This window comes from Delphinapterus leucas, chromosome 7, assembly GCF_059928025.1.
Source record: "Delphinapterus leucas isolate spDelLeu-1000000601 "Yukka" chromosome 7, BTC_Dleu_Yukka2, whole genome shotgun sequence".
NCBI classification, from domain to species: Eukaryota; Metazoa; Chordata; class Mammalia; order Artiodactyla; family Monodontidae; genus Delphinapterus; species Delphinapterus leucas.
The window spans coordinates 104,959,430-104,980,003 of NC_143135.1; the positions used below are offsets into that span (position 1 = coordinate 104,959,430).

A 20,574-nucleotide genomic window follows, 5' to 3' on the forward strand; every position below is an offset into this window, starting at 1 on the left:
CAAGGGAAAAAAACCCTAATGTGGATTATCTGATTATATGATATTCAGGTCAGAGTTCTTTGTATGTCTGCTTTGTAGCAGAACCTACATTTGTAATAGTATATATTGGAAAGGAAGTATTCTTATAAAACTGAAAGGCTTATTCTACTTATGCTCCTAACTTCTCTATTTAATCATGTTAATAATATAATAAAGGTAAAATGTGAACTGATTAGATATACTTGAGTGGTAAAATAAGGCTATTTCACATATTTAGTTAGAAAGATACTCAGATTAATATTTGGCTTCTAAGTTCTCAGATAATTAAAATAGTAATTACTTATTAGTTCATTATTCAGAAGGTACCAAGGTGTTTCCAAGATTAAACATGTTAGTAATTTAACAAAAACTTGGTCACACTGTCAAATAGCTAGGATCTCCTGCCATCAAATATATTACTGAGTGTGTGGTCACTTGAAAAGCACAAGTATCTTGTCCCAAATTTCGGAATATTATCTTTAGTAGGTATATGAGTAGAATTGTGTCCCCCCTCCCCCCCGCCCAAGACATACTCAAGTCCTAACCCCTAGCACCTGTAAATATAGCCCTATTTGGAAATAGGGTCTCTGCAGATGTATCAAGTTAGATGAGGTCATACTGGAGTAGGGTGGGCCATAATCCAATGACTGGTGTCCTTAGAAGGGAGATGTGGTGCTGAAGCCAGAGACAGAGGGAAGGCCCCACAAAGATGGAAGCAGAAACTGGAGAGATGCAGCTACACGTTGAGGACTGTCAAGGAATGTTAGTAACTGTCAGAAGCTAGGAAGAAGCAAAGGATCCTTCCCTACAACCTTCCCTGCCAACACCATAATTTCAGACTTTTAGCCTTCTGAACTGTGAGGAAATAAATTTCTCTTGTTTTAAATCACCCAGTGTGTGGCAGCTGCTGTGACAGCCCTGGGAAACTCATATGGTGGATCAAAATCCAAGAAATTAACAAAGGTAAGGGGCCCTCCTTGTTCTCCAATCTTTGGGAGAAAACCTCTTTATTGATCTTTGTTGGGTTTTCTTCTCTCCCTGAACATAGATACTTCTCAAGGATCAGTTCTTTGGCTTTGGCTCTTACACACACATTTTCCTGTTGAGAGTCAATCTGTCACTACTAAAAGTCCTAAACTGGTAATCTCCAGTCTTGATCTCACCCACCCTGCCTTTCAACGGCTCTGTGGCATGTTGCCTGGTCATGACCCAAGCATGGTTCACACGGAACAAATCTTGCTGACTTACTCTTAAAACTGGGCTCCCACCTCCTCCCAATGATTTTCATAGTAGTTATGGCATCTAATAGATTCCTGTCGAGTGTACAATTACCGTTATTTTTTGTACCATTAAGAAAGAAAAAGTAACCGTAAAGATTATTAATTGCAAAACATATCTGAATTTAGAGATAATAAAATATGAAAAACTGTGACTTATAATCAATGAATATAATAAAATGTTATCAGTATTTTCCTAGTCATCCAGGTACCCTGACCCTCTTATTCCCTCAAACCACATATTCAATATCATCAGGCAGTAATGATTCTTCCTTTACAAAGTCTCTTAATACCCATTTTCTTTATAGTATTATGCTGAGCATCTTCATTCATACAAAGACAACTGTACTGTTACTGGTTTTTGGACTGTCTCTCCCCAGCCAACCCCCTATGAATTTGACCAATATCAAATTCATTTTCCTAAAATATCTGTAAATGTTTTATTTTTCATTCATTTAAGGTAGACTCTTTATTACCACTAGGATAAAACCCAAGCTTGCTTGGCCAAGCTGTGGTAGACACTGCTAGTTGCATACAATATCCATTCTCCTGTAATTTTGTGAGGCAGTTACATACCCAACTAATATACATGTATTCCCAGATTCCCTTGCAGCTAGGAAAGATGACGTGACATAAACTGGCAGAAGTTTTTTGGGGACTTCTAGGAACATTTTCCACACAAGAGTTACCCCTTTCTAGAATATGAGGCTAAAGATGAAGCAAAAATCTTATAACCATGAAGCAATAAATATATGGATGACAAACTAAGGAGGGTGGATTATAAAAATATAAGGGGCCTAGGTCACTGTAGAGCCACTCTACCAGTCCTGGACTTCCTATTTCTGAATATTTTATGCAATAATAATAAAATCCCATTTGGTTTAAGCCATTTTGAAGGGATTCTGTTATACGCAGTTGAATGCACTCCTAGCTGAAACTAGTGTTCAAGGCTTTTCACAACATGTTCTCAACTGCTCATTTTTCTTATTTCCCATTATTTTCTATACTTGTAGGCTTCCATGCTTTATTCACATCATTGTGCACTGAATTCACTGCTTTATCAAATATGCAATGTTCTTCTACACCTCTGTGCTTTTATACATTTTCAAAGAAATGTCATTCCCTCACCTGGGCAAACTCCTACTTATTATGTAAGATCCAGCTCAAATACACAGTGTTAACTTGCTCTTTCCTTAGTGAACCTGTAACACACTGTTCCTACCTCTAGTCTAGTGCTGATTGTTGATTTACTCATCTGCTTCCCCAATTAGACTATTAACTCCTCAGACGCAGGCACTATATGTCTTTTTCTTCATATATCCCCAAGTTTGGCACATGGTTAAGTTTTCAATAAATATTTTAATCAAGAATAAAACACTAACTGGATTTTTTAAACTGGTATTTTTTGCACTGAAAGTAATTCACAAATCACAGACATGAACTGTGCCATCATATATGTGTCCCATCAGATGCTGTTCAACTATTTTCTTTGCTCCCCATGGGTAACTTATTAAAAAAATATTGTAGAGCTAATGCCATCTAAAAAACCCAGTTACCATGTTTTATTCTTCTTAATACTTCCTATAGGATACAGCACCAAACTTTTATCTAATAAGCACTTAAAAATACTTGACTTACGGACTTCCTTAGTGGCGCAGTGTATAAGAATCCACCTGCCAATGCAGGGGACACGGGTTCGATCCCTGGTGCGGGAAGATCCCACATGCCACGGAGCAACTAAGCCCGGGAGCCACAACTACTGAGCCTGCGCTCCAGAGCCCACGAGCCACAGCTACTGAAGTCCGCATGCCTAGAATCCGTGCTCTGCAACAAGAGAAGCCACTGCAATGAGAAGCCCATGCACCGCAACGAAGAGTAGCCCCCGCTCGCTGCAACTAGAGAAAGCCCGTGTGCAGCAACAAAAACGCAACGCAGGGACTTCCCTGGTGGCGCATTGGTTAAGAATCCGCCTACCAATGCAGGGGACACGGGCTCAAGCCCTGGTCCTGGAAGATCCAACATGCCACGGAGCAACTAAGCCTGTGCACCACAACTACAGAGCCTGCGCTCTAGAGCCCGTGAGCCACAACTACTGAGCCTGTGAGCCACAACTACTGAAGCCCAAGCGCCTAGATCCCACGCTCCACAACAAGAGAAGCCACTGCAATGAGAAGCCCATGCACCACAACGAAGAGTAGCTCCCTCTCGCCGCAACTAGAGAAAGCCAGCTTGCAGCAACGAAGACCCAATGCAGCCAAAAATAAATAAATTTATTAAAAATAAAAGAAAGACCCAACACAGGCAAAAAAAAGAAAAATTAAATCTTTTAAAAAAAGAAAAGCTAGACTTGACTTCATAGCATTATGGAAAACATAGAAGACACTATACCTATAGAGGAAGACTGTGGACTAATCAGAAGGTCCTCCTGGACTTGTTCACTTCCTGGCACTGTCTGCTGGTCACTCAGTGAACTCTGGGATGCACTGACAGGCTGGGATACTTCCTCATGGACCTCCTCATCACTTAACCTTTCTACTTTGACCCGGACATCTTCCTCGGTACCCAGAGGTAAGGTAGTTTTTGTGCTCTCACAAGTCACATAATCAGCCATTCTTCTACCTGTCTCAGATGGGCCAGGTAATTCTAAAGTCCGGGTATTTTCTGCTTGCTTAAGCTTATCAGGCTGAATCCTTCGATCAATTCCAAAAGGAAAAGTCCAGGGAAAAGCTAGAGAAGAGTCAACTGGTTGATTTCTATTTTCTGAGTAGGAAGCTGAAGAATTCAATACCTGTGGAGAACTTGTTTGTGTGCTACACTTCACAGGACTTTCAGGAGACATAACAATGTAGCTTTTGCGCTTTCTCCTCGACTCTCGGCAAACAGGAATGGTTCTTTCTACCACACTGCACTCTGAAGACACTGGAGAAATGCTTCCGTCTCGAGACGTAAAATTGCAGTTAGAGTTATTTTCTTGTCCAGCATCTAGACCCTTTTCTGGTTGGCTGTTGGGTGTATTCCATAAAATGCTTGATTTCATGAACTCTGAGCAGGTGCTAGCAACACTGAACATTTGCATATAGCTGGCTGCAGCTAGAACATCAATGATATTTTCTGTGTTAATTGACAGAGTGGCTGTGTAAGCATATTCTAAAAGGGGTATAAAGCCAGTCACTGTGACATGATGCAAATCCAACACATTCTTGTTCTCATCCTCTGCTTGGCCTACAAGTTTGGTGCGAAAGAAATCACTGCAAGCTGCTAGTACCACCTTATGTGCCCGGAAGATTTTGTCCTGGACACGAATAGTGATATCACAAAAATGTCCATCATTTCGAAGCATATTTAGCTTTCCAAGCATTTCCTGGCTGTGGGAAGAGGAGCTATGAGTAAATGTTTTCACACCCATCTTTTCCTTCCTCTTCTACCGATGCTCTTCAAGGATGCAAATGAATCAGAATGTCCTAAAAGATACATAAAATAAGCATTAATTGATGGTTTAGTAGCTGAAATAAAAGGTGATTTAGATCGTTTTCATGAGGCCACCATGCTAAATCAACAAGCTGAAAGATGGTAGTGAGAAAGTTAGTTCAAGGTAAGAAATATATTAAAATACATTCTCTATATCTGTCCCCTAAAGTGTCCTATCAGTGGAGTCTGTGAGCTAATGTCACACTTAATGAGCTGCATAGTTTTAAATAATAATAATTTGCAAATAATGACAATTATAGAATACTATTTTCCAGATATAGTTCTAAATGCTTCACATTCGATAATTTGATTGTCATGATGTCTCTACCAGTAGGTACATTTTATCCCCATTTAACAGAAAAAGGTTAACTACCTTGCTGAAGTCAGAAAATTTTTAAGTGGCAGACCCAGGGTTCAAATCCAGTCAGGCTGGCTCCAGAACCTACACTCTTAACCTCAATGCTTTATCCTGCCTCTTTTAGGATATAAAGTGAGTAAATACAAGTGACCAAGAGTCTAAGTGTTATGACGTGCTAGGTCTGCATTCTTTCTTCAACAGTTCCTCCAAGGCTGTTTGTTACAAGGACTAAATGAGACAATACACGCCGCACGTGCTGAGCACAGCATTGGCACGTTGTGAGCACTCGTAGGTGAAAGCAGCTACTGCTGTTTAGATTACTAACACGATAAAACCACCTTCCTGAAAGAAAATTTATAAAACAAATAATGTTTAGTAATCAACTGATTGGATTTTCCCTTAAAAAAAAAAGTTGGTTTGCCTGTATCACATTTTACATTTATTCACTAAAAATGTAAAAAACTGACATTCTTAAATACTTTTAATTTTGCAAATCTAATAATACTTTTAAATAATAGTTTTTACAGTACTTTCCCCCTAAACTCTTTTTACATCCTCTATGTGAAAGTCACGGAGGCTTGTACTAGCCCCTTGATAAAGATAAGAAAACACTAATGCTCAGTGAAGTTAAATGGCTAACAAATGACAACCAAAGCTAAGATCTGGGTCTTTTGACTGTTAGATTGCTTTTCCAATACAAGAACACATAGCTAAACACATATATATGGAATTTAAGAAAAAAAAAAATGTCATGAAGAACCTAGGGATAAGACAGGAATAAAGACACAGACCTACTAGAGAATGGACTTGAGGATACGGGGAGGGGGAAGGGTAAGCTGTGACAAAGCGAGAGAGTGGCATGGACATATATACACTACCAAATGTAAAATAGATAGCTAGTGGGAAGCAGCCGCATAGCACAGGGAGATCAGCTCTGTGCTCTGTGACCACCTAGAGGGGTGGGATAGGGAGGGTGGGAGGGAGGGAGACGCAAGAGGGAAGAGATATGGGAACATATGTATATGTATAACTGATTCACTTTGTTATAAAGCAGAAACTAACACACCATTGTAAAGCAATTATACTCCAATAAAGATGTAAAAAAAAAAACAAAAAAACCCCACATAGCTATGTACATCAATTATTTTATCTAAGACAAATAACTTTTCTTTTTTTTTTTTAAAAAAAAGTACTAAAATAAATGCAAAGCAAATTTGGGGAAACACTTTTTGTAAATCATCTCTAGATAAAGAAGATTTCAAATGTCTCAAAAATATAGCCACCAGTTAAAAATGGTGTTGAAGATCATGAATATTTAACTGACCTGGAAAAATGTGTGGTTCTGAGTATTAAACGAATGCACAATTACTGAATACAGTGAAAACTCAAGTGGTCATTATTATGTATTTAGAGAAAAATGTGATGAGTATACAGACGATAATCATCTTTGTGAAATATATACACACGTTTATATTTGTACACACGCACACACACAGAACAAGAGAACATGAGGTCTTAACTAGAGATTCATGGATTCACTAAGGGTGCCATGATCCTTCTGAAATTGCACACAGAATGTGTGTATTGATGGCAGCTTTCATCATATTCAAGGGAATCACTGGTAGACTATGGGTGTTTATTCTCTTCTTTTTGCACATTAAACAATTTTTTTCTTTTAAAAAGCACCATACTGCTGCAAAACCCTAGGGTTTCAGTTCCTCTTGGTTCAAACCCCAAAGTCATGCAGAGTAGGTCTACTTCTTCTTTCCCCTTGAAAAAGCTTTCAAAAACTGAAGATGGCAGTCACATTCCATTCTTTCCTAAGGTTCTATTCTTTAAGCTAAACATCCCTTGTCCTTTTAAGTTCTCCTTAAAATTTGATGAACATCCTTGCTATGCTCTCAACAATCTCCATTTCCTGTATTCCTTTAAGACTGGTTCCCAGAGTTGTACACAATATGATAGGTATGGCAGGATTATAACTTGAGCATAACTTTACTATTTTTACCTCCCTTGTCTGGGTACAAATATTGGTAAGACTAAACCCGGTATTCTGACAGTCAAATCATACTACTGACTGATTTTGTTTATACTATTGAAAACTTAATTCAATAATCGACTGATTAGATGTGAGGAACTTTATTATGTAAAGAGAGGAACACAATTAAAAATAAAACATTGTCCTTGACCTCATTAAGTTTACAGTCTTGGGCTTCCCTGGTGGCGCAGTGGTTAAGAATCCGCCTGCCAATACAGGGGACATGGGTTCGAGCCCTGGTCCGGGAAGATCCCACATGCCACAGAGCAACTAAGCCCGTGCGCCGCAACTACTGAGCCTGAGCTCTAGAGCCCGCGAGCCCCAACTACTGAGCCCGTGTGCCCCAACTACTGAGCCCACATGCCACAACTGCTGAAGCCCGCGCGCCTAGAGCCCATGCTCCACAACAAGAGAAGCCACAGCAGTGAGAAGTCCCCGCTCACCGCAACTAGAGAAAGCCCACGCGCAGCAACGAAGACCCAATGCAGCCAAAAAACCACAGAAAACTTAGTCTTTATGAAGACGACACACGTACCTAATTAAAACTACACAGCTAGTGCTATGTGAAAGCAAACAAAGAAAAATTTAATTCTGAACGTGCAGGGCAGGAGAGGCACCATGGAGGGCAGGGAGTAATGAAGGTAGAGCTCTGCCGGGTGATAAAGCAGACGGGAGTGCCAGGCTCTCATGGGACCTCACACGATCTCAGTGAGCGCTCACCATCCTGACGTGCCTTGCCTACAGTGTGTGCACTGTACTGGCAAATTGTTGTTAATGGCACTATAAGTTACTCTAAATGTGGGCATGCAGAGGTCGTCAGTGCAAACATCAATCCACTACATAAACATCACTTTCGAATGTTCTTTGTAAGTAAATGTACATGTGAAGGGGAAAAGATTTAAAAAAAGACACCCTAAAGATTTCCAGCTCAATAAATATAAAAAATTCACTGAATATCCCAACATGAGAAGACAAAATGACCAATCTGAGGTTCTTCTTAGTCTGATAACACAATAAATGGCATGAAGCTCTGGGCCGAGCCAGCCAGGTAAGGCCGCTGAAGTAACTACCCTGACCAATCAGAGGCGACATCTCAAATATAAACCTGCCTGTGCGCTTTCCCAAAGACAAGCAATCACAACGAGACACCAGGCAGCTAAGACTGATCTGACCAAACTACCATTTAACATATCTGCTGATTTCTCTCTCACAGGAACGAGATGAAGAGGGAAAAAAATGGGAAAGCTTTATTTGGAAGTTTTTTGTTCATTTGCTGTACCCCAGTAAACTGGCTTCTTTAAAAGCCAGGCCATGAGGAGCACTTAGTTTGATCGGGATCACATGGTTCAGGGAGGAACATGCCTTCAAGCAAGTGATACTCATAATCCAGGGACCATCTGCATGAACACAGGTGTGAAAGCAAGAAATTAAATAGTATATTTGGAGAACACGTGCAACAGGATGTTGAAAACATTTCAATCTCGGTTTGGGTGGAGGCCCCAAACAACAGATACTGCATCCAAAGTGAGGTGCAAGGCCACCTGGACATGGAGGCAGGGGAAAACTTAGTTTCAACCTTGAGTTACACCCACCTTCAACGTTCAAAGAGTTAAATATTAGAAAAGGACTTTGCCGAGTGATCAGTGTGTTGTGAGTTTCAAACCCTCTCCCACTCCCTTCTACTCCCCAGTAATGGAAAGGGGTTAAGGCAAATATGCCCTTTGTTTCAGGTCTACAGAAAATGTGTCACACTTGAAAAAAATCTGATGGATACAAGTCTGATTTAAACTCTGGCCAAGACTACGAAGTATGCTTACCATCTCTCAACAGTATATAAAAGCAACGCCCGGAATGGCTTTAGAGACTCTGGTGCCCAAATGCTGGGTTGCACATCCTGGTACCGCCATGTGTAGCAGTGGGACCTTAGGCAAGTCACCAAACTTCACCGTAATTTCTTCAGCAGTGAAACAGGGATAACAGAACTTACTTCAGAGAGCTCTGAGCATTAACTGGCCTGATACACATAAAGTGCTTTTAACAGTACTTAGCACGAAATGAATGCTACAGAAACGTCAGCCGCTGCTGCTGCTGTTATTAAAGACCTTTCCTTATTATTCAATCCTGGAGGGGCCAGAGACCACAGTCAGCAAATGAGGAGGAATAGAAGGGCAGAGAGGAAAAACAGAAAGAAAAAGGAAGGCAAACCAACCTCACTTTCCACTGCAGACCTAGAGTAGGCCTGAGGTGGGCAAAGAAGAAAACCTTTAACTCTGAATTAAATTTATTAGTTCTCGAAAATAATGTTTCTATTCCCTGAAAGTAACCAGAAAAGTTATTAAGACTTGCCCTTCAAGAGGCTGGAGGGAGTATTAACCCCACAGAATAAATTTATAAGGATGATGGAAGACAAAAATAAAATGGATTCTGAGTACCTTCCGTAAACTGTGTTTGTTCAATGTAATGGTTACACACATATGGTACAAAGTATAATACAGATGGAGGTATGGAATGGAAGGAAGATGAAGATTAGACTGGGAAATGCCCTGTATGCCATGTATTTATTACATTAATTTCCCAACACAGGTCTGTGAAAACTTAGTCTCATGACATACTCTATAATAAATTACACAGACAAATATAATTTAGAAATACTGCAGTAACATACATTGTGGCAAAACTTGGGATGAAATTATGTTATTTGAAAAAGTCATACGTAATATGGATAGTACAGAAGCCAGAAAGTATATCCTGAAATTTTTATAAATTAGATAATTCTATTTAAAAAAACCTCGTATCTCTCCATATGCATGTAGATGAATATGTATGTGTGTAGTTATATATTTAATTTGGAACTCATTTAAAATTCTCAAATAAATATTTTTTCAATCCAATTACTAATGCAGAATTTATGTAGCGCTCAAAATAAAAATGTATTTTGTAATAGTTTGCAATTTGAACTAGTGAGTAATTCAGAAAGTTTCCTTCCCATCCCTTTTATTCCAAATTACTTATGAAACAGTATATACATGTTTATGAAAGCGGCCGTTGCTAAACAACATATACTTTAAGGAGAGAAAAATAGGGCTTCCCTGGTGGCGCAGTGGCTGAGACTCCGCCTGCCGATGCAGGGGACACGGGTTCGTGCCCCGGTCTGGGAGGATCCCACATGCCGCGGAGCGGCTGGGCCCGTGAGCCATGGCCGCTAAGCCTGTGCGTCCAGAGCCTCTGCTCCGCAGCGGGAGAGGCCACTAAGCCTGCGCGTCCGGAGCCTCTGCTCCGCAGCGGGAGAGGCCACAACGATGAGAGGCCCACGTACCGCAAAAAAAAAAAAAAAAAAAAGGGAGGGAAAAATATCCTATGATTCTGTTTTGCAGTTGGGTTGAAAAACATTTACCAAATAAGGTATATAGCCCAGTTGCTATAATAGTTTAAGTTAGACAAATGCTAAGTTTTGAATTCTGACTCTTCCATTTACCATTCAGGCATTAAATCTTAAGTCTAGTTACTTCATCTCTCTATGCTTCAGTTTTCTCATTTGTAAAACAGGAATGGAAATTACCCTTTCAAGATAGTCACGAGGACTGAATTAGCACAATTCCTGGCACAAAGTAAACATTCAATAAATGTTAGCTTCTATTATTACCCTAGAAAAAGTGTGAATAAAATGAAATGGAGATAAAATTTCAAAATATCTACTCTATTTCTTATATGACACAGAGCACATCCTGAATATGTATATTTTGATATAAAGATTAACTGATAAAAATTATCAGAGGATTTGAGATTAAAATGGAGTAGCTCGGACTTCCCTGGTGGCACAGTGGTTAAGAATCCGCCTGCCAACGCAGGGGTCATGGGTTCGAGCTCTGGTCCAGGAAGATCCCACATGCCGCGGAGCAACTAAGCCCGAGTGCCACAACTACCGAGCCTGCTCTCTAGAACCCGCGAGCCACAACTACCGAGCCTGCGCTCTAGAGCCCACGTGCCACAACTACTGAGCCTGCGCTCTACAGCCCGCATGCCACAACTACTGAGCCTGCACGCCACAACTACTGAAGCCTGCACGCCTAGAGCCCGTGCTCCACAACAAGAGAAGCCACCGCAATAAGAAGCCTGTGCACCTCAACGAAGAGTAGACCCCACTCACCGCAACTAGAGAAAGCCCGTGTGCAGCAACGAAGATCCAACACAGCCAATAAATAAATAAATAAAACTAAAAAAAAATGGAGTAGCTCTTCAGCATATAAAGTGAGGTGGCTGCCTCAGATGATTGAAGAGAAAGTAATGAGACTGCTAACCTTGAAACTAATTTGCGAGGATGTGAAACTTGATATTTAATAAGAATTTGCATGTTTAAATATCCAGCCACATCTCAAAACTGGAAACTAATTTTCCAAATTATACTAACAAGGTTTTAATTATGCTAAAACTGAACTGAGATAACTTCGTTCCCACCCTATTTCTAATTAAAACCAATCAAGGACAGAAAAGAAGGTTAGGGAGAGAGACATACAGAATTTAAGATGCCTCTAACAGGAATATCCAGGTGGAATTTATATATAAAGTATCTGTACTAGTTGACTGTGTACAGTAGCAAATGCAGCACTAGGACCTTCAGATATGTTATCTCACGTGAGGTAAGATGATAATAATCTGATTTTACAGAGGAACTGAGACTTGAAACACTGCTTGTTTGAGGCCACTTATGTTTATGTTTATACCAATGCTAAGGGCCTAGGACCTTATGCAATAGGTAACCACTGGAGAACCACTGGAGAGCAGTGTTATTTACAGCTACATTTTAAGATTATCCTGGTAGCAATACAGAGGGTGGCTGTTAGAGCAGTACAAGTGTAAGATAAGATAAAATTGGACTAAATCAGTGGCAGTGAGGATAGAGAACATAAATTGAGAAATATTTAGGAGGTAAAACCACCTAGGCATGATTTTGTGTTGGGGATGGGATGGGGGAGTAGTAGCAGACAAGAATGTAACCCTAGGTTTTGACATGGATGGTTGAGTGGATGGTATTTTCACCAAACAAGGCAGTGAAAGAGGAAGAGCTGGTTTTGGTAGGGCTTATATTTGAATGAAAAGAAATATTTTGGTTTTAAGCATACAATCTGAAATACTTCTGAGGGGAATACCCGAGAGTACATGTATATATGAAGTTGCCTATTCTGGTCTGGAGTTCAGGGAAGAGGTCGGAGCTGGACCTAAATACTGGGTCTTACATAGGTCACTGGTAAATTTCATCCTGTTGAATTTGTTAGAGCCTAAGACATCTAAAGAATGTGTAGGGAGCAGAGGCAGAAAAGCAAGTTGTGAGAAGCTTGGAGCAAGCAGAGAGCAAAAGGATTTGGTGAAAACATTTTATGGTGTCTAATTTACATTTTGAACCTGTCCAGTATTTAGCATAATACAGAAGCAGTGAAATATGTGAATGGATAGATATATGTCCTGAAATTTCTATTTGGTTTGGCTATATAAAGTGCCTATATCTATTCATTATCAGTGGTTAAAAGGTGAAGATAAAGTTGCAATTTGAATTTACAGCCTTGAATTTGAATTAAAAGCATCAGTATGAACTCATAACATAGTTAATCTTCAGCCATGAATATCCCTAGCACCCAGACTGGCCTTCAAATTCCATTTCCCACTAAAAGAAATCATGGCTCCTTAGAGAAAAGACAGATTGCACTTTGGGGGCAGTAAATGTCCACCTGGAGCATCTTATCAGCTATGCAAGGAAGCTATCAAAGATCACTAGGGGTATGCCAAAATGCAAGTCACTTTGAGGAGGTTCCCAATGGCAAAAAATGCAACAGTAAACTGAATCAATGAAATACATTCATGAGTTCACATGACACTAGAAACAAAAACAAACCTAATCCATCACCTTTAAAGATGCTAATGAACCAAAAAATTATTTTGAAAACTGGTTTTAAAAAGAAGGAAAGAGGCACTTCCCTGGTGGTCCAGTGGCTAAGACTCCATGCTCCCAATGCAGAGGGCCCAGGTTCGATCCCTGGTCAGGGAACTAGATGCCACATGCATGCTGCAACTAAGAGTTCGCATATCACAACTAAGGAGCCCGCATGCCACAACTAAGGAGCCCATGAGCTGCAACTAAGACCCAGTGCAACTAAATTTAAAACAATAATAATAATAATAAAAGATCTCACATGCCACAATGAAGATCATACATGCCTCAACTAAGACCTGGTGCAGCCTAAATAAACAAATTAATTAATTAATTTAAAAAGGGGGGAGAATAAAGCATTTATCCTGCCTTTCCAATATAAACAGTGTTTTTAAGTAATCAAATAGAATATGAAAGGTTTCTCTTTATAGAAATATTCCAGCTAATAAATGAAGAAAGAATGTCAGAATTAGAAGAACACAATTTTGCACGCCCCCCCAAATAAAGAGGCATTAATCATCATGGTTTATAACTTCACAGAAAGAGCAGTAAGACACTGCAAAAAAGACTGAACAAAAATCTGACCAAGTTTCTAGATCCAACTACCAATTCACAGTAAATACAGAGGAACAGGAATATATTAAGCTATACCACTGCAGTGCAAACGGCAAAATTTAGACTGTGATAAACTCTACAGGACAAAAGACTTGGAAGGAAAAAAACAGCAAGGAAGAAAGAGATAAAGGGAGAACTAGAATGGGAAACTTTGTGCATATCTTAAGGAATAAACTTATAAGATAATTGGAAATTTGTTTTTATTGACTACTTGAAAATGTCAAGAAATTACTGTTAATTTTTTTTTTTTTTTCTGGTACGCGGTCCTCTCACTTTCGTGGCCTCTCCCATTGCAGAGCACAGGCTCCGGATGCGCAGGCTCAGCAGCCATGGCTCACGGGCCCAGCCGCTCCGCGGCATGTGGGATCTTCCAGGACCAGGGCACGAACCCGTGTCCCCTGCATTGGCAGGTGGACTCTCAACCACTGCGCCACCAGGGAAGCCCCCTCACTGTGGTTTTGATTTGCATTTCCCTGATAACTAATGATGCTGAACATCTTTTCATGTGCTTATTGGCTATTTGCAAATCATCCTTGGAGAAATGTCTATTCAGCTACTATGTCCATTTTTTAACTGGGTTGTCTTTTTATTATTGAATTGTAAAAGTTCTTTATTCTAGATACAAGTTGCTTATCGGATATACAGTTTACAAAAATTTTCTCCCATTCTGTGAGTTGTTATTTCACTTTCTTGGTGTCCTCTGAAGCACAAGTTTTTAATCTTGATGAAGTTTAACATCTATTCTTTTCTTTTGTTGCTTGTGTTTTTGGTGTCATATCCAAGAATTCCTTGCCAACGCCAATGTCATGAGGAATTACCTCTGTCTTATTCTAGCAGTTTTATAGTTTTAGCTCATTTTGAGTTATTTTTTATATATGATGTGAGGTAAAGGTCCAACTTCATTCTTTTGAATGTGGCTACACAGTTGTCCCAGTACTATTTGTTAAAAAGACTACTCTTCCCCATTCAATGGTCTTGACAGCCTTGTTGAAAATCAGTTAAGCATAGATATATGGGTTTACATCTGGACTCTCAATTCTATTCCATTGTTCTATATGTCTATCCTTATTCTTGATTACTGCTACTACATAGTAAGTTTGAAATCAGGAAGTCTGAGTCCTACAAATCTGTCCCTTTTTCAATATTGTTTTGGCTATTCTGGGTTCCTTGTAACTTTATTTATTTATGGCTACATTGGGTCTTCGTTGCTGCGTGCAGGCTTTCTCTAGTTGCAGCGAGCGGGGGCTACTCTTCGTGGTGGTGCACGGGCTTCTCTTGCTGTGGAGCACAGGCTCTAGGCACATGGGATTCAGTAGCTGTGGCTCGCGGGCTCTAGGCGTGCAGGCTCAGTAGTTGTGGCTCACGGGCTTAGCTGCTCCACGGCATGCGGGATCTTCCTGGACCAGGGCTCGAACCCGTGTCCCCTGCATTGGCAGGCAGATTCTTAACCACTGCACCACCAGGGAAGCCCCCCTTGTAACTTTTAGAATCAGGGTGTCAACCTCTACAAAAAAAAAAATCAGCTGAGATTTTTTAAAAAATCATTAATTAATTTATTTTGGTTGCATTGGGTCTTAGTTGCGGCTTGTCAACTCCTTAGTTGCAGTACGCATGTGGGATCTAGCTCCCTGACCAGGGATCGAAACCGGGCCCTCTGCTTCGGGAGTGCAGAGTCGTATCTACTGCACCACCAGGGAAGTCCCTCAGCTGAGATTTTGACAGTGATTGTGCTCAAGTTTATAGATTAGTTTGGGGTGTACTGCCGTCTTCACAACACTGAGGCTTCCAATCCATGAACATGGGGTGTTTTTCCATTTACTTAGACCATCTTTAATTTCTTTCAACAACATTTGGTAGTATTCAAAGCGCAAGTTTTGCACTTCCTTTGTTAAATTATTTCCTAAGTATTTTATCCTTTTTGATGCTACTGTGAATGGAACTGCATTAATTTCATTTCTGATGGTTCATTGTTCATAGTATTCCTTTATAATCTTTATTACTTGCTTCCTTCTGGTTGCTTTAGCTTTAGTTTCCTCTTCTTTATCCAGTGTCTTTAGGGGAAGGGTGGTTATTAATTTGAGATCTTTCTTCTTCCTTAATATAGGTATATACAACTATAAATTTCCATCTAAGCATTGCTATAGCTGCATATCATAAATTTTGGTACATTGTATCTTCATTTTAATTCATCTCAAAATGTTTTCTGATTTCCTGTTTGACTCCTTCTTTGACCCGCTGGTTCTTTAGGAATGCATTGTTTTATTTTCACATATCTATGAGATTTCCAAAATTTGTCCTGCTATTGATTTATAATTTCATTCCAATAAGGTCTCAGAACATACTTTGCATTATTTCAACCTCTGAAGATCTACTGAGGTTTGTTTTATGGCCTAGCATATGAGCTACACTGGAGAATGCATTTGAGAATGTATATTGTATTGTTAATGGGTGCAGTGTTGTCTGCTAGGTCTAGTTGGTTTATAGCGTCTACTTCCTGTTGATCTTCTGTCAGCTATTCTATTCTCTTTATTGATTTATTTATTTTATTTTTTGGCCATGCCATGTGGGATCTTAACTTCCTGTTGATCTTCTTTCAGCTATTCTATTCTCTTTATTTATTTTTTGGGCATGCCATGTGGCATGTGGGATCTTAGTTCCCCAACTAGGGATCCAACCCATGCCCCCTGCAGTGGAAGTGTGGAGTCCTAACTACTGGACCACCAGGGAATTTCCAAGCTATTCTATACATTACTGAAAGTGGTGTATTGAAGTCTCCATCTATTAATGCTGAATTGTCTATCTCTCCATTTCTGTCCATTTTTGTTTCATGTATTTTGGTACTCTGTTGATAAGTGCATTAATTTTTATAATTGTTGTATCTTCCTGATGAAGTGACACTATTATCATTATAAAATGTCCCTAGTAACATTTTTTGTTAGAGTCTATTTTGTCTGCTATTAGTACAACCACTCTGGTTTTCTTGTAGTTGCTGTTTGCATGGTAAATCTTTTTTCTATTCTCTTTCAATCTGTGTCTATCTTTGGATCTAAAATGTGACTCGGACTTCCCTGATGGCACAGTGGTTAAGAATCCACCTGCCAATGCAGGGGACACGGGTTTGAGCCCTGGTCCAGGAAGACCCTACATGCCGCAGAGCAACTAAGCCCGTGCGCCACAACTACTGAGACTGTGGTCTAGAGCCCGTGAGCCACAACTACTGAGCCCGAATGCCACAACTACTGAAGCCCATGCACCTAGAGCCCATGCTCTGTGACAAAAGAAGCCACCACAATGAGAAGCCTGCGCACTGCAACGAAGAGTAGCCCCCACTCGCTGCAACTAGAGAAAGACCATGTGCAGCAATGAAGACCCAACGCAGCCAAAAACGAATTAATTACTTTTAAAAAAATGTGTCTCCTGTAGACAGCATGTAGCTATATCTTTTTTTTTTGGTAGCCCAATTTGAGAATCTCTGCCTTTTGACTGTTTAATCCAGTCACATTTAATGTTATTATTGATCTAGCTGGATTTATGCCTTTCATTCTAATTTGCTTCTGTATGTCTCATGTGTTTTTTGTTCCTCTATTCTTCCTGTAGTGAATTCTTTTGGATTCAATGAGTATTTTCTAATATAGCACTGTAATTTCCTTAATGACTTTTCTATTTTTTTGAGTTACATTCTCAGTGACTGCTCAAGAGTTTACCATATAAGTCTCAACTTATCAGAATCAGCTGTTGATTTCTACTAGCTTAATATCAGTGACACAAAGAAACATTACTCCTTCCTCCCTTTTCCTAGTACTATTATTATATATATTATATATATATTAATGTTACAAACACAACATTGTTATGATCATTACTTTACCATCTGTAGTCACTTGTGTAGCCCAATACAGTTTTGTTCCCCCCATTTTTGAGCTATTATTGACAAATACATTACATTCATTACACTTCTATATGTTATAGGCCCAATATTACGTTACATACCTATTTTATAACTTGCGTTTTCAATCAGTTATGAGAAGAAAGAAAAATATCCATTTCTACTATTTTTAATAATTACATATTTACCTATACCAGTGCTCTTTTGTTTGTGTGTGCATTTGAATTACTATCTAGGGTCATTCACTTTCAGCCTTAAGAACTTCTTTCAGTATTTCTTATAGGGTGGTCTGCTAGCAAGAAAATCAGTTTTTGTTTAAAATATTTTGCTTTCACTTTAGAAAGACAGTACAGGATTCTTGGTTGACAGTTTTTTTCTTTGAGCACTTTGAATATGTTATCACACTGCTTTCTGGCCTCCCCTATTTCTGATAGGCAGTCAGTTATTAATCTTACTTGGGGGGTTCCATTGTAAGTAACGAGTTATGTTTCTCTTGCTGCTTTCAAAATTTTCTCCTTGTCTTTGATTTTCAGCATTTTTACTATGATAGGTCTGTTTGGAGATTTCTTTGCATTTTTCTTACTTGGGAGTTCATAGAGCTTCTGGATATGTAGGTTACTGTTCTTCAAAAAATTTGAGACGTTTCCTGTCATTATTTCTTTAAATATTTTTTCTTCTCTTTTCTCTCTCCTCTCCTTCTGGTAATCCAATTACACATATGTTGGTGTGCTGGATGGTGTCCCACATTTTTCTGAGACTGTTCATTTTTCTTCATCTTTTTTCCTCTCTGTTCTTTGGTTTGAATAATCTCTATTGTGCTATGTTTAAGTCTGCTAAATCTTTCTTTAGCCAGGTCAAACCTACTAATGAGTCCCTTTAGTGAATTTGTTATTTCTGTCATTGTGTTTTTCAATTCCAGAATTTCTATCGTTCTTTCCAATAATTCCTATTTACTATCAATAGTCCCTGTTTTATGTGAAATTGTCATTACACCATCCTTTACTTCTTTAATCACGCTTTCCTTTAGTTCCTTTAGTTTCCTTTAGTGAATATATTTACAATGGTTACTTTGAAATCTTTTTCTGTTAAATCTGATAACTGGTCTCTCTCTCACAGGCAGCTTTTGTGTTGCCCGCTTTCTTTCTGGTATATGTAGCCAATATTTTATAACTATAAATGGAGTAAAACCTTTAAAAATTATGAATCACTATTGTGTATACCTGAAACAATATAATACTGTACATCAACTATACCTCAATAAAAAAATTTTTAAAAAGCCTTCTGCAACTATTAAGTCACAGGACACGAGGTAAACATGAAGAAGTCAAGTGTATTTTTATACAATAGCAATGAACAACAGGAAATCCAAATTTAATTTAAAAAATTTTAAACCCTCAATATCATTACAGTAATCCCAGAAAAGAAAACTTAAATATAAAACTAAAAAAACATGTACAGACCCTATATGCTGAAAAGTATAAAACATGGATAAAAGAAATTAAGGAGGACCTAGGTAAATGGAGAAACATATTATTTTCATGAATTGGAAAAGAATATAATAAAAATGTCATTCCTTCTCAAATTGTTGTACAAATTTAACATGATTACAATTACAGCAGGATTTTTTTTTGTAGGTACAGACGAGTTGATTCTAAAATTTACATACAAAGCAAAAAGAACTAGAACGGACAAAACAATTTTGAAAGAGAAAAATGAAGTTAAAGTTATCAAAGTAAGTTAAACACTTACTATAAAGCTACCGTAATCCAGACAGAGTAGTATTAGCAAAAGGACAGGCACAGAGACCAATGGAACAGAAGAGAATCCAAAAATATATCCACACAAACATGGCTGATTTTTGACAAAGGAGCAAAAGCAATTCAATGGAGTAAAGAAAGTCATTTCAGTAAATGTTATTGCAACAACTGAAATTCCATATATGAAAAGAAAACCTTGACTGAAACCTCATCCTTCACCCACAAGTTAACTCAAAATGGGTCACAGATCTAAATGTAAAGCTAAAGCTATACAACATCTTTAAAAAAAGATAGGAGAAAACCTTCGTGACCAGAGGTTAGGCAAAGAGTTCTTAGATATTAAACCAAAAGCACAATGGAAAGCAAAAAGATGATAAACTGGACTTCAAAATTTAAAACTTTTGTGAAAACACTATTATTAAAAGAGGATGAAAAGACAAGCTCCAGCTTGGAAGAAATTATTTGCAAATCACACATCTGTCAAAGAACTTTTATCCAAAATACGTAAAGAGCCTTACAACTCAATGGTAAGAAAACAACCCCATGAAAAAATGGGCAAGAGAGAGTTTTGATTCTGGGCCAAGATGAATATAACACTTTTTTCTATTCCTTCCACTTAGTACAGTTAAGCACTATGTACATTATGTATAAAATAAACATAAGACAACTTTGAAAGACAGAGAAATAGTAGACCCGCAAGGAATGACACTGGTGAGTCCTCTGAGTTTTATATTTACCTATTATATCCTGGACTGGGAGAAAGGAGCCAGAAGGCCAACAAATGCCAGAAGGTGCAGGCAAAAAAAAAAATTTCCAAGAAAAGCCAGCTCTTTACAGCCAAAGAACAAGGCAAGAGGAAGCCTAGTAAGAAAGAAAATGTTTAAGACAATAATTGCTCTACTCAGTCGAATGTCACAGAAAAAACTCTTACTTCAACCACGTCAACACAGGCCAAGAGAGGAGCAGAGATGTTTCCCTTTCCGCAAGCGTAACGAGGTGCCTCTGCCCCCTGTTGGTATGTGTCAGAGAAGGCCAAGGCGGGCACGGACTTCCATCCCTGCCCAGTGATAAAGAGGATCCTCATCAGTCAGTGGAGGCCACAAGGGGAGCGTAAACAAAGTGTTCCTCCTCTTTCACCAGGGTAGTTCAACACAGGCCTAGTGGGGAACTCAAACTTCCAACTCTGACCAGCAGTAACTAGGCACTACCTTCTCCACCATGTATTTTTTCACCT

The 20,574-nt window shown here is 39.0% G+C and overlaps 1 protein-coding gene across 2 annotated transcripts in view; it reads right to left on the bottom strand.

Moving 5' to 3' along the window:
- ZBTB44 (zinc finger and BTB domain containing 44) overlaps nt 1-20,574 on the bottom strand; it is a 70,876-nt gene that overhangs the window by 24,540 nt on the left and 25,762 nt on the right. For both annotated transcript variants that reach the window (XM_022556246.3, XM_022556244.3), the window contains exon 2: nt 3,684-4,756. In XM_022556246.3, the coding sequence (XP_022411954.1) occupies nt 3,684-4,701 (1,018 nt within the window). In that variant the 5' untranslated portion in view covers nt 4,702-4,756. The remainder of the gene's footprint in view (nt 1-3,683; nt 4,757-20,574) is intronic.